The sequence below is a fragment of the Panthera tigris genome, chromosome E1, assembly GCF_018350195.1.
Source record: "Panthera tigris isolate Pti1 chromosome E1, P.tigris_Pti1_mat1.1, whole genome shotgun sequence".
Lineage (NCBI taxonomy): Eukaryota > Metazoa > Chordata > Mammalia > Carnivora > Felidae > Panthera > Panthera tigris.
In genome coordinates this window covers 49,776,116-49,789,446 of record NC_056673.1, presented here as the reverse complement: position 1 = coordinate 49,789,446, position 13,331 = coordinate 49,776,116, and the positions used below count along the sequence as shown (strand labels likewise).

Here is a 13,331-nt window from a genome sequence, read left to right as displayed (position 1 = left end):
AGGAGAAAGTGAATCTGGCACATATTCCCAAGAAATGGCCAGGCTCAGTAGGAGACCAAGCATCTAACTTGTATTTTCTGAGACCATCCTGACTCCAAATATGTCAACTCATTCTCCTCATGGAAATGCAATAATGCCAACATGGAGGTGGTGGTAAAGATAGGGTTTCTAGAAAAATTGCATCACTAAACTAGGATACTAAAGTCCTATGTTAGACAATAGATACTAAGTTGCCCAGCGATAATGAAAAAATAACGTCCCATAGGTAAGTAGAGCGAAAGATACGTGAGAAGCAATGGTCACTAAATATAGCAGTACCATGGACAGGAATAAGGTGAGGAAGGGCGGAGGAGTCATGGTACTAAAAGGAGAGTGTGACAATTTATTAAGTACCCAGCCTACTACTCAAAGCATCAGGTTTAAAGAATGCAGTATTCCGAATACAAGAATGAAGCTGCCAATCAGTGATTAATGGGTGGCTTTCGACTCTAGAATTTCTCCAAGAAGCAACAACGCGTATCAAAATCCAGAAGATCCAGAAGGGGAGGATGAAGATGTCCAAATGGAAAGAGTGAGAACAGCAGATGCCTTGAATTCCACGAACTTTGATGAGGTAAAACATACGTGGTAATGATTCCATCGAAACCACAAACATTTGTCGGTCAAAGTGGTCAGGCTACGAGTCTAATGCTCACAGAATTTTGAGTTTCTCTAATACATACAGGCAAAGACCACAACTCCAGTTTAGGAAGTGGTCATGTGATTACATCTAAAGAAGCAGATTAAGAGTCATGTCACCTCAGTTTGTCATTCACGGTTTAAAGAACCAGTAGAGAACAATGAAAATTGCAAAAGCCAAGAAAGACCTAGTGAACTTTAGAACCGGAATAAAGCGATAGGGTGACACTGCTTCTTGGAGAAAGTGCACGGTGCGGACTTCAAGGCAAAGTCTGGTCCACAGCTTGTTGTTTTGGATGCTTAAGGACAACACAGTACTTCTCCAAGTTTCTTTGCTCCTGTTCTGCACAAAATAACGTGCTGCTGAGTAACTGCCTTTGTCAGGGGTTAACGTGACTGAAAATAAAGACTAGGATTGGAGAATGGCCAGTAAACATGTCACCTAGGAGAAGGTCTTCTGTGATGCGTGGCTTGTGCCAACCAACCCAGTGGGAAGACACCAACCCAGTGGGAAGACAGAGTTTCTTCAAAGTTAACGGAGAGAATTAAGGTCTGATGTGATTTATTTGTTATTTACAGAGACCGGTCATTATTGCCAGCTGTCTACGCAAGGAGTATGCAGAGAAGAGGAAGCACTGCTTTTCCAAGAGGAAGAAGAAAATCGCCACGAGAAATGTCTCTTTCTGTGTTAGAAAAGGTTTGCCCCCAATGGCTCATCCCCTGTTGGCTTGGGGCCCTCATTAGCTTTATGGTTCCTGATGAGAATCTGATGCATCATCTCTTGGTTTCACACACAGACTCATCAACAGGTGACTGTGACAGCTCCTTTGACCTGTTCCATTTCTAAGTGAAATTAATTAACTCACCCCACGGATGGGGCACAGTCACATCTACATGGAAACCATGAGCAGTCTATTAAAATGAACCACTGGAGCTGTGACATTTCTATGTAACGAACATGATTGATTTCCTAGTGTTCTTCTTCACAAGAGAACTAACTGGGGTTGTACCCATCCAGTCAGAAGATTTGACCAGCAGCTGTCAGATGACCTCATTTTGTGTCATTGTCATGGAGTGCTTAGGGTTGCAGGAGACAAGAGTATGATACACTGGTTTCCAAGAGTGGCTTTACCCCTTCCTATCGGTGTGACCGTGGGCAGCTAACCTAATCTCTGAGAGCCGGCCCCAGATACGTAAGAAGGGATTATGGTAACTTCTCAGGGTTGACAAGTACATGAGATACTGTGTATAAAGCACATAGCACGATACTTGTCACATAGCAAGACTTCAGACTCTGTTACATTTTTTTTTAATTTTTTTGTTTATTTGTTTATTTTGAGAGAGAAAGTCAATATTAAGTGTAACCATTTTTTTTCAGGTGAGGTTTTAGGATTATTAGGACACAATGGAGCTGGTAAAAGTACATCCATTAAGGTGATAACTGGAGACACAAAACCAACTGCTGGACAGGTAAGTGAATTAGGCTAATAATTTACATTAATTTTAATACATATTATAGTTATAATTATGATATATTTTAATGTATCATATTTTAATATAATTATAACATATGGTTATATACCACATATAATTATAATGTATTATGTTTTATATAATTATAATATGTTATAATATAATTATGCTAATAAATTTATAAGATGTTGGGGCACGTGGGTGGCTCGATTAAGTATCCAACTTCGGCTCGGGTCACGATCTCGTGAGTTCGAGCCCCGCATCACGCTCTGTGCTGACAGCTCAGAGCCTAGAGCCTGCTGTAGATTCTGTGTCTCCCTCTCTATCTGCCCTCCCCCTGCTTGCCTTCTGTCTCTCTCTCCCAAAAATAAATAAACATTAATTTTTTTTAATTTATAAGATGTTAAAACTTTGTAAACAGCAAATATCATTTAATCATTAGATGATTGAAGTAAACTAGCAGAATAATACATTCACAAATTAATGTGTTCATACACAGAAAAATTAATCGCTGCCAGGGAGCAATTACTTATGCCTTCAGAGACATTTAGAGGGAATGTTCAGTATCCGATCAGAAATCAATATCAGAATCCGTACAAGTCTTATTTACAATATCATAAAACACACGCATTTGCACTTTGTTTTTCTTGACAAACTATTTGCTTCCATTTACTAACAGCGAGTGCAGTGTAACGCATTACTTTTTTGTTTTAGAGTTTTAAAATTTTTATGTATTTATTTTTCATGTTTTATTTATTTTTGAGAGAGCACGAGCAGGGGAGGGGCAGAGAGAGGGGGACAGAGGATCCCAAGAGGGCTCTGCGCTGACAGCAGTGAGCCCGATGTGGGGCTTGAACCCACAAACCACGAGATCATGACCTTAGCCCAAGTCAGATGTCCAACCGGCTGGGCCATCCGAGGTGCCCCTGTTTTAGACTTTTTTAAATTGAAATATAGTAGACATACAGGATTTGCACATTCAATGAACAATTGTTTTCCCTGCATGTAATGCTTTAACATCGAATTAAAATGTTGAAAAAAAAACACCTTTATTAAGTAATTATATTCATTGTCCTGCACAACGTGCTTGGACACTGGAACGTGTATTTTTGTACAGATCCACTATTTCTTGGGAGTATTTGTAAGGAATGGCTCAAAGTTGAGGGATATGAAGTCAACTTGAATCGTACATGCAATTGAACCGCATAAAGTGGTCTGAAAAAACAAAGGGGCTCAGATTTATCAAAGAGAGAGACAACATGACGTATAGAGAAAACATTTCCCCCCAAACTCCTTGGCAGAAAAAAAGAAAACTTTAAGAGCTCGCTCCTTTGGAAAGTATGTCCAGGGTTGTGGAGAACAGAATATAACGCAGAGGTCTAGGGGATTGCACCGTGGGAAAGGGGTTGGTGGTCAGCCTGGAGGGAAAAGACCTCCTGTAAAGTGATTGACAACCCACTAAAGACGGAAGAGAAAACATATCCACAATCCCTCCGAAGCCGAGCTGAGAGCAGGTGTCTGTGAAGGGGGCCACTCAGGGAGGTTGGTGGCTTGGTCAACTCTAACTGGACTCCTTCAGTTGAGACCACGCTTCAATTCAGTCACCACCTGGACCCTAAATCATTATTTTATTTCTCATCACACATGAGTACAAAAGGAGGAAGTAACTGTTCATAGATACATGGCGATGAAATATTTTCAAAGGTAGGTACGTTCTGGGGCACCTGGCTGGCTCAGTCGGTAGAGCGTGCAACTCCTGATCTCAGGTTGTGAGTTCGAGCCCCACGTTGGGTGTAGAGATTACTTAAAAAGGATAGGGGTGCCTGGGTGGCTCAGTCGGTTAAGCATCCGACTCTTGATTTCAGCTCGGGTCATGATCTCGCGGTTCATGGGTTTGAGCCCCGCATCAGGCTCTGTGCTGACGGTGCGGAGCCTGCCTGGGATTCTTTCTCCCTCTCTCTCTGCCCCTTCCCTGCTCTCGCTCTCCCGCGTTCTCCAAATAAATAAATAAATAAACTTTAAAAAGTATAATAAAATAAAAATCCTGAGAATAAAACATACTAAGCATTTTTTTTTAAAGTAAGATCTGAGTTACAAAGTCAGCTATTTGGGTGTCATGAAATTAGCTGTCATCAGATCAGCCAGTGTGATCTTTATAAACAATGTCATTGTCCTACTTAAATATTTTCAACAACCTCTTACTGCACTAAGGCTGAAGGACCCCCCCACCCCCACCCCGGACCCCCCACCTGCTGGCAGCTGCAGGGACCGATTATCATGTTCCTTCTCCATTCGCCTTTCTTTCCTTTCTCACTCGGCCCCAGGCCCCCAGCTTTGTCTAGGGTCGAAGAACATATCAAGCTTCATTATGACGCAGGGCTTTGCTCTGGCTCTTTCCTCTGCTCCAGATTCCTTTCCTCTGGGCTTTTCCATGGCAGGTGCCCTCTTGCTCTCCCCCCCACAATGGCCCCTCAGCAAACAGGCTTTCTCTGATGACCCTACCTACTTATCTCCGCTGGTATTCCCCAACCCAGCTTCCGGACTGCTCCCACTACGGTACCTTACGAGCTGCCTGTATTCCATCCATTCATTTTTCTAGTTCTTTATTGCCCGATTCACTTGGTAGCAGGAAAACCCCCAAAATAAGAGGGGTGCTGGCTGTTACATGGGTGGCTCTCAAAAAACATTGGATCACGGATCCAATAGTGAGTAATTAAATTCACCAATTCATATACTTTCTTCCTGACTGCGATGAGGAAATTGTATATCAACTGTTGGCCACGATGGCAAGACGGTCCCGTTGGTGAGATTTTTGATTTTTCGGCTTCGGTTAGGTGGGGCACTCACTTGTTTTCATGGGCTTGCTCTCTGACGACCTTTCTCCAATGCAGACTGAGGACAGGTTGGTCAACCCGATTAGGACTTAGAGAGTCTCTAGTTTTTCTAGGTTTGTAAGGAGAAAGATGCCATTGAAATATGCAGGGGAAGCAAACAAACCCAGAGGGCAGGCTCTGAGCGTGAACTTTCCTCTGCAGGTACTACTAAAAGGGAGCCGTGAAGAGGACTCCCTGGGTTTCCTAGGGTACTGTCCTCAGGAGAACGTGCTGTGGCCCAACCTGACCACGAAGGAGCACTTGGAGGTGTTCGCTGCCGTGAAAGGGCTCAGGAAAGCCGATGCGGCAGTCACCATCACAAGGTAGGCGGGAGCCACAGGTGTTCTATGCCTGAGGGTGCGGGACAGTTGGGAGTGACGAGCTTCACTGTCATTCTGGACAGAAGACTCCTCTCTCGAGAGGAAGAGAGAGAGAGGGAGAGCGAGAGGGAGAGCGAGCGATCAACCCCTGACCCAGACCACACTGGGTAGATTCCCCACTAGAAACCCGTTTCCTGTATTTCAAAGTGTTCATTTTCCTCTCATACTGAATATGAAAATTAAAAAGTAACCATCAGTGAAAGTTACCAAAAATACTAAAATTAAGCATAGGGCACCTGCCTCAGTTAAGCGCCCAACTTCGGCTCAGATCATGATCTCACGGTTCGTGAGTTTGAGCCCTGTATCAGACTCTGCTGACAGCACGGATCCTGCTTAGGCTTCTCTCTCTCTCTCTCTCTCTCTCTCTCTCTCAAAAATAAATAAACATTTTTTGGGGGCGCCTGGGTGGCTCAGTTGGTTGAGCGTCCGACTTCAGCTCAGGTAATGATCTCCCAGCTCGAGGGTTCGAGCCCCGCATCAGGCTCTGTGCTGACAGCTAAGAGCCAGGACCCTGCTTCAGATTCTGTGCCTCCCTCTCTCTCTGCCCCAACCCACTTGCATTCTGTCTCTGTCTCTCTCAAAAGTAGATAAACATTAAAAAAATTTTTTTTAATAAATATTTTTTAAAAGCAAACTGTAAGTACAATTCAGTATAAAGTATTTATTTTGGCACAACTATTTAGAAATCATGAAATGTGCTTCTATTCTTTTAAAAGAGAAAACTATCTCTCTGAGGGGATCAGACCAACCAGTTTAAAATTGCCTGGCATGTAGGGCCGCCTGAGTGGCTCAGTCGGTTGGGCATCTGACTTCAGCTCAGGTCATGATCTCGCGGTCTGTGAGTTCGAGCCCCACGTCGGGCTCTGTGCTGATGGCTCAGAGCCTGGAGCCTGCTTCACATTCTGTGTCTCCCTCTCTCTCTCTGCCTCTCCCCCTGCTCACACTCTGGGCCTCTCTCTCTCTCTCTTTCTCAAAAATAAATAAAAATACTTTTTAAAAATTAAAAAAAAAAGAAAAGATCACCTGGCGTCTATTTTCAGAACCGCATTTCTGAGCTCCGCTCTGCATCCTTGGGCTGCGGGTCTGCCCTCCTTCCAACTTCCTCACTGTGATGCCCCATCGTGTTTCCCTCCTTCAGGCTGGTGGATGCACTCAAGCTTCAGGACCAGCTGAAGCTGCCCGTGAGGACCTTATCCGAGGGAATAAAGAGGAAGGTAAGAGGGGGGGCTCAGCGTTCCTCTGCACACCCCACATGTCGGCCCCAGACACGCTGTTCCTCTCGTTCCAGCTGTGCTTTGCGCTGAGCATCCTGGGAAACCCATCGGTGGTGCTTCTGGACGAGCCGTCCACGGGGATGGACCCCGAGGGGCAGCAGCACATGTGGTGAGGGGGCACGACCCCGTCGGGGCCAGCTCCACTGCCCCGTAGGAAATCTGTGAATTGCTTTCCTGCTGTAAGAATGGCCCCTTAAACTGTCTCTTAAAGGAGACACCTCTCAGGATCGTTAGGGCCACCGATATTTGGCAAACCAAAAAGGAAACCTCTCCCCGATGATAGTCCATCACTGAAGAAAGAGTAGGCATCGTTGATCGCCGCGGTGATAACCACGCCAGGCTGGTGTTTTAGAGCGAGGGCCCAGTATTAGGTTGCCGAGGTGGGATCGGGTCCTCCGTGTCACCTTGTATATTTCTTAGGAATGCATTTTCTCCTACGAGGCTGTGACACCTCTGTTGCTGGATTCTCCCTGCTCCTTCGCGCAGCCTTTTCGTAACCAGTCTCCTGCTCAGCATTTCTCTTTCAGTGCCACCTCGTGATCGACACGGTATTCTGTGCCCGCTCCTTTTCCAACGCCTGGCTCCCCCCCTCCCCCTCCTCCCCCCTGCCTCCCTCCCCCCACCCCCCATACGGGTCCCTCCCTTGCTTAAGCTCTTTTTGCAAATGACTCAACCTTCGTGCCAGTTACAAATTCTTCTCTCTGCCCACTTACGATTAACGAGAAGCCTTTCGCAATTGCACATGGTCCTTTGACGATTCAGGCAGGCAATCCGGGCCACCTTTAAGAACACGGAGAGAGGCGCCCTCCTGACGACCCACTACATGGCAGAGGCGGAGGCCGTGTGTGACCGCGTGGCCATCATGGTGTCCGGAAGGCTGAGGTGGGTGCCCGTCCACCCCCGCGCTGGGCGCCCAGGTGCACGGCCGGAGGAGTCTGTGGACAGAGGGAGGTCTCCGCGCGGCTGTAGCTACTGCATCTGGGTCCACCAGTGAGGTCCTTTAGACACCAAGGGTCTCAAGCGTGGTGTTTCCTGTCCCGTTCCCCTGTCTCTTACGACCACATCCTCCTCCCACCTCCAGGTGTATCGGTTCCATCCAACACCTGAAGAGCAAATTTGGCAAGAATTACCTGCTGGAGATGAAAGTGAAGGCCCTCGAGCAAAGGGAAAGCCTCCACCGCGAAATCCTGAGGGTTTTCCCCCAGGCTGCTCGGCAGGAAAGGTAAAGCTGGGTGCTTGCTGGTTTTGATCTGATACCAAGCTTTTCCTTGCCGGTTTCATTGATGCATGGCCCTCGGAGTCCACGGTGAGCCCCAAAGGAAACCTCAAAGAAGTTATTTGCTGGACACCCAAGAACCTAAATTGGAGAAGAGAAGAGCTGGTGTAAAATCAGAGGGACTAAGTGCTAAGTGCCCGGTACTGTCCTCATCTTGCATTATTCTACTTCATCCTCCCCGAGACTTGCCAAGGAAGACACCGTTTTTCCATTTTTCCTGGGATGGTTTCAAAAGAGCATGTGAGAGTCTGGCCACTACAAGGACCTTAATGAGTGGAACTGATTGTTACCTTTAAGAATAGGAAACTGAGGGGCGCCTGGGTGGCTCAGGGTTAAGCATCCGACTTCGACTCGGCTCGTGATCTCACCATCCATGGGTTCGAGCCCCATGTCGGGTTTTGCGCTGACAGCTCGGAGCCTGGAGCCTGCTTCGGATTCTGTGTCTCCCTCTGTCTCTGCCCCTCCCCTGCTTTCTCTCTCTCTCTCTCTCTCTCTCTCTCTGTCTCTCTGTCTTTCAAAAATAAATGCACATTAAAAAAAAAAGAATAGGAAACTGATAAGGGAGGTCACATGACAGCTAACAAGTGGCACAAGAATATAAACCTAATTATTTCACTTCAAATCTATTTTATAAACAGTCTAGTAATGGCACAGTTCTCAGGAGCATAATACAGTAAAAATCAAGAGATTAATTTTAGGGCCATTTTTATCAGCTAGACTTGATGACAGAAGACAGATGATTTAGGAGTTGGGGGAGAAAACAGGAAAGGGTGATAAGTCACAACAATACGGTGGGAAAATACTATTTCTACAGTGGAGTATAAGTATCACAGCAATGCTGTACCTTGTGTGCAGCCCACGACTGAATAGAAATAGGTCATGAGGTCACAAGGAATGAGAATAGATGAGAACGGTTGCCCCATAAAGCGAGCTAATAGCATCCTTTTTAAAATGTTTAAATGTTTATTTATTTTGAGAGAGAGAGAGACAGAGGGAGACACAGAATCCGAAGCAGGCTCCAGGCTCCGAGCTGTCAGCACAGAGCCCCACGCGGGGCTCGAACCCACGAACCATGAGATCATGCCCTGAGCCGAGGTTGGACGCTCAACCGACTGAGCCACCCAGGTGCCCCGCGCAAATAGTATCTTAACAAAATGAAATCTAAATCCTCCTGATTTTCAAATGGTAAAAAGACAAGTGTTCATCTGAGAAACAAATTATTTTTAAAAAATGCGATTCAATTCAATTTCAGTTATATTTTCAGTTTTATATTCAGGATTCAATTATATTATCCCAAATTAGGAGAGCATAGGGCAAGGTCAGAGAGAGATGAGTTCTCTGGAGAAAAGACCCAGAGTCCCCACGTGAATTGGGTGACGTCAAGCAACTACCAGGCGTCAGTCCCTGGCTGGAAGGTGATGTTTGAGGAGCCAGTGTTCAGCTGAAAAGATAAGGTGACAGGTGACTCTGGCACATGTCCACGTTTTACCTGCACTGCACCTCTTATCTCAGAAGCCAAGGGCACGATCCCCTCCTGCCTCCCAGTTGTCCTTGTGGACGGCCTCAGCCTGGGCATTTCGCTGGCCCAAACTGACTCTTAGGAGGACAGCGACCGGAGAGAGGGTCGCAGCCAGCTGGCACCTGCACAGGTGGTACCGGCCTCAGCCCCGCCCCTCTCCCCCCAGGTTCTCTTCGGTGATGGTCTATAAAGTGCCAGTGGAAGATGTTCGACCTTTAGCACGAGCTTTCTTCATGTTAGAGAAGGGTAAGAGCGACACACTTTGAAATAAGATCCCCCGGAAAGCAGGTAATTCCGGATCCTAGATGAATCCGTCGGCACAAGAACGGAATGTGACCTAAGGTGTTCGTTTTCAGAGTTCAAATCTCCAGCTGAATTTTATGGGCACGGGATCAAAGAGGTGGACAGATTCTGTGTGTGTTGGGTGTTGGAGGAGGGGCAGGGGGTTAATGGGAGTGATTTTACCTTTGGTGGGGTTTTCGTGTGTGCTGTGTGTGTGTCTACACACACACACACACACACACACACACACACAGGAACAACCTAAGTCAAAATTCAGTTGTGTATGCATTCAAGGAGGATGCTTTCTTTGGGAACATTGACGCATGCATATTTACAATTCAATTTTTATATGGACTTGCATCTTATTTTATTGCCTTAGGCTGGGTACTAAGAAACTGGCCCCTGTCTGGTCATTAGAACAATCTTCCCTTGTCTGTTGCACTTCAAAAGTGACCACGCTGCGTCTGTGCTCACTGCCCCATGTTTTTCTTGCCATCAGAGCTCATTAGCTCTGCTTCTCTGAACTGTGCTAGCCGCAACTCCCTCCCTATGCGCTTTCCATTGTCACGGCTCAGTGATCTTTTTGCTGGCTTGCCACCTTCCCTAGGGAAGACATTTAAGGCTCCTGGTTCGAGAAGACTTTTTTTACTCCTGCCGATAACATTCATGGTCACGGCAGTGCCCGCTTTCCATTCTCCGAGCTGAGGACCCCAACTCTCTGGACCATGTGTTCGTGCAGTCCCTTCCGGACCGACACTGTGGCCAGTACTGGCCTGGAGGTTCTGCTGGCGACCTATTTCCAGTCTACTGCCCTCCCATCGGGGCTGGGACTAGTCCCATTTTGGTTAAGGACAAGGGTTTTCAACTCAATTAGGAGCAAGCTGTCACTGGAGAGAGAGGCCCACAAAAGATATCTGCTCCCCAGAAACCCTCAAACATCTTTCCATATCATCTTCTGATGCTTCCCTTTGCCAAATGTGTCTTCCTTCCACTTCTTCCTGTGCTGAGTGTGCAAAAGCCTTGGATCACACACAGGGAAGGAGGCCTTTGCAGCACCGTTTCCTCCATTAAACAGACATCGCGAACACTGTGCTAAATGAGCATTGCGTGAGCACTTTTCTCCCCAGACCCGCATTGGTGTGTTTCATTTTTAATTTTTTTTTTTTAATGTTTATTTTTGAGAGAGAGAGAGTGCAAGCAGGGGAGGAGCGGAGAGAGAGAGGGAGACACAGAATCCGAAGCAGGCTCCAGGCTCCGAGCTGTCGGCACAGAGCCCGACGCGGGGCCCGAACCCACGAGCCACCAGATCGTGACCTGAGCTGAAGTCGGACGCTCAGCCGACTGAGCCACCCAGGCGCCCCAGCATTGGCATATTTTTAACTGAATGCAATCCTTAAACTAGGAACATTGTCATTGAAACTTTTTTATTCAACAAGTTTTTAAAAGTTGTTTGTACTGGATGCTGAACTGTCCGGATATAAAAATATATGAAATCCTGGGGCGCCTTGGGTCGCTCAGTCGGTTAAGCGATCAACTTCAGCTCAGGTCATGATCTCGCAGCTCATGAGTATGACCCCCGCATCGGGCTCTGTGTGGACGGCTCAGAGCCTGGAGCCTGCTTTGGATTCTGTGGCTCCCTCTCTCTCTCTGCCCCTCCCCTGCTCACACTCTGTCTCTCTGTTTCTCTCCAAAATAAGTAAACATTAAAATATGTATCTATGAACTCCTCATGTGCACCCATCCTTCTGCAGTTAAACAGAGCTTCGACCTGGAGGAGTACAGCCTCTCGCAGTCCACCCTGGAGCAGGTGCGTCCGTTTTAGGGACTTTGTTGCATCCGTGGGACAGAAGTGTACAAGCTGTGCCCGTGCTTTGCGCTCGCTTGGAGCTGCGGGAGGCAGTGTGACCTCCCCATCTCTTCATTTCTTGCCCCTCTCAGGTGTTCCTGGAGCTCTCCAAGGAGCAGGAGCTGGATGACTTTGACGAAGAACTTGACCCCTCAGTTAGATGGAAGCTCCTCCCCCAGGAGGACCCTTGACGCACCAAAACCTCTATTTCCTTTCAAGCCTGCGGTTGTTTTTTTTGAGACATTTATTTTTATAGCTTCAATGTCAGATTTCTAGAAACTATATTGTAAACACAACATGATTCTTCCTGTGGTGGAGAGAAGGAGCAAGCGCTGGGCAATTGCAGTGACCGCGTGGACAGAGGCACATGGCTGAGCCCGCCTCCTGGTCACAGCCTCTGTGTCTCTGCAGGTGGCCCTGATTCCCTATTTCTGCATAATACTGAATAAGCAAACTCACTCTTACGAGACTGTTTCATTTTCTGAGTACAATAAACACATTGGGTTCAACTGTTTGTTTGTTTATCAAAACCTTAAAATACTCTCTCACGTAGACTTTGTGAAGCTGATATTTTAATAAGAATTTAAGTGACCATGTTAAAGGTGTCATACTTTTCGAAATAGATTTTTTTTTTTTTGTATATTCTTGTGGCTAAAAATATGACGGCATCATTCGTTCTAATATCTGATACCAGTATATTTGAAAACACATCCACTGGTAATGCTATGAGTAGCATACACACGTACTTGTGATTAGGAGTTTACTGAACTTTTTAAATCCTGGTAAACCATTGAAGTCCCATTTTCACTGTATTTTAAAATCGAGGCTTCAGAGTTGCCCGTTTTGCCACGGATCGTTCGTGGATATTTGCCGCCTGGTCTAAGAAAGTTGATAAATGACCAAGTTGGTGGAAAATATACAATAAATCTCACATGTGCCATTTTGAATTTTTTTTAGTTAATTTATTTTTTTAATTAATTTATTTTTTGAGAGAGAGAGCACGAGCAAGGGAGGGGCAGAGAGAGAAAGGGCCAGAGGATCCGAAGCAGGCTGTCGGCAGCGAGCCGGACGCAGGGCTCGAAGTCACCAACCGTGAGATCATGACCTGAGCCGAAGTCGGACGCTCAAGTGACTGAGCCACCCAGGTGCCCTGAAATATGTTTTCTACTTCAAGGATTCTCGCGTGTCTCTTTCTTGACTAAGTGGCTTATTTACAAATTCGTTGAAATCAAATTGAAAAAAAATTCTAACGTAAGAGCTGGTGTGCTATAATCAACGTGTTGCTAAATGCAAAGAAAGAAAAAACACACTGTGGTTAAGGAAGTAAACGGTGGTGGCAAACATCTCCTAGAACAATCTTTTTTAAAAATCCCGGGTATGGTGGGGCGCCTGGGTGGCTCAGTCGGTTGAGCGTCCGACTTCGGCTCAGGTCACGATCTCGAAGTCCGTGAGTTCGAGCCCTGCGTTGGGCTCTGTGCTGATGGCTCAGAGCCTGGAGCCTGCTTTGGATTCTGTGTCTCCCTCTCTGCCCCTTCCCCATTCATGCTCTCTCTCTGTCTCTCAAAAATGAATAAGCATTAAAAAAAAATAAAAAAAAAAATCCCAGGTATGGTTACCATGCATAACATGTAGTTAAACAAGATTTTTCTGAGCTGTGGAGAGGCTTCCCTGAGCAGATTTCCCTGCCAGTTCTCTCTGCCTTATCTTTTCTTCCCTCGGGAAGCCCTGAC

At 46.3% G+C, this 13,331-nt stretch overlaps 1 protein-coding gene across 5 annotated transcripts in view; it reads left to right on the top strand.

The window, feature by feature from the left end:
• The window catches only part of ABCA8 (ATP binding cassette subfamily A member 8), a 71,195-nt gene extending 59,080 nt beyond the window's left edge, over positions 1 to 12,115 (top strand). For 4 of the 5 annotated variants that reach the window (XM_015536194.2, XM_042966546.1, XM_042966547.1 and 1 more), the window contains 11 exons: positions 493 to 613; positions 1,258 to 1,375; positions 2,057 to 2,148; positions 5,187 to 5,347; positions 6,543 to 6,618; positions 6,693 to 6,787; positions 7,441 to 7,560; positions 7,760 to 7,900; positions 9,640 to 9,719; positions 11,507 to 11,562; positions 11,694 to 12,115. In XM_015536194.2, coding sequence (XP_015391680.2) covers positions 493 to 613; positions 1,258 to 1,375; positions 2,057 to 2,148; positions 5,187 to 5,347; positions 6,543 to 6,618; positions 6,693 to 6,787; positions 7,441 to 7,560; positions 7,760 to 7,900; positions 9,640 to 9,719; positions 11,507 to 11,562; positions 11,694 to 11,792 — 1,159 coding nt within the window. In that variant the 3' untranslated portion in view covers positions 11,793 to 12,115. Of the gene's footprint in view, positions 1 to 492; positions 614 to 1,257; positions 1,376 to 2,056; positions 2,149 to 5,186; positions 5,348 to 6,542; positions 6,619 to 6,692; positions 7,227 to 7,404; positions 7,561 to 7,759; positions 7,901 to 9,639; positions 9,720 to 11,506; positions 11,563 to 11,693 lie in introns of those variants that run through there. The other variant, XR_006211184.1, reaches the window with a different exon arrangement.
• Positions 12,116 to 13,331: the final 1,216 nt, after the last annotated feature.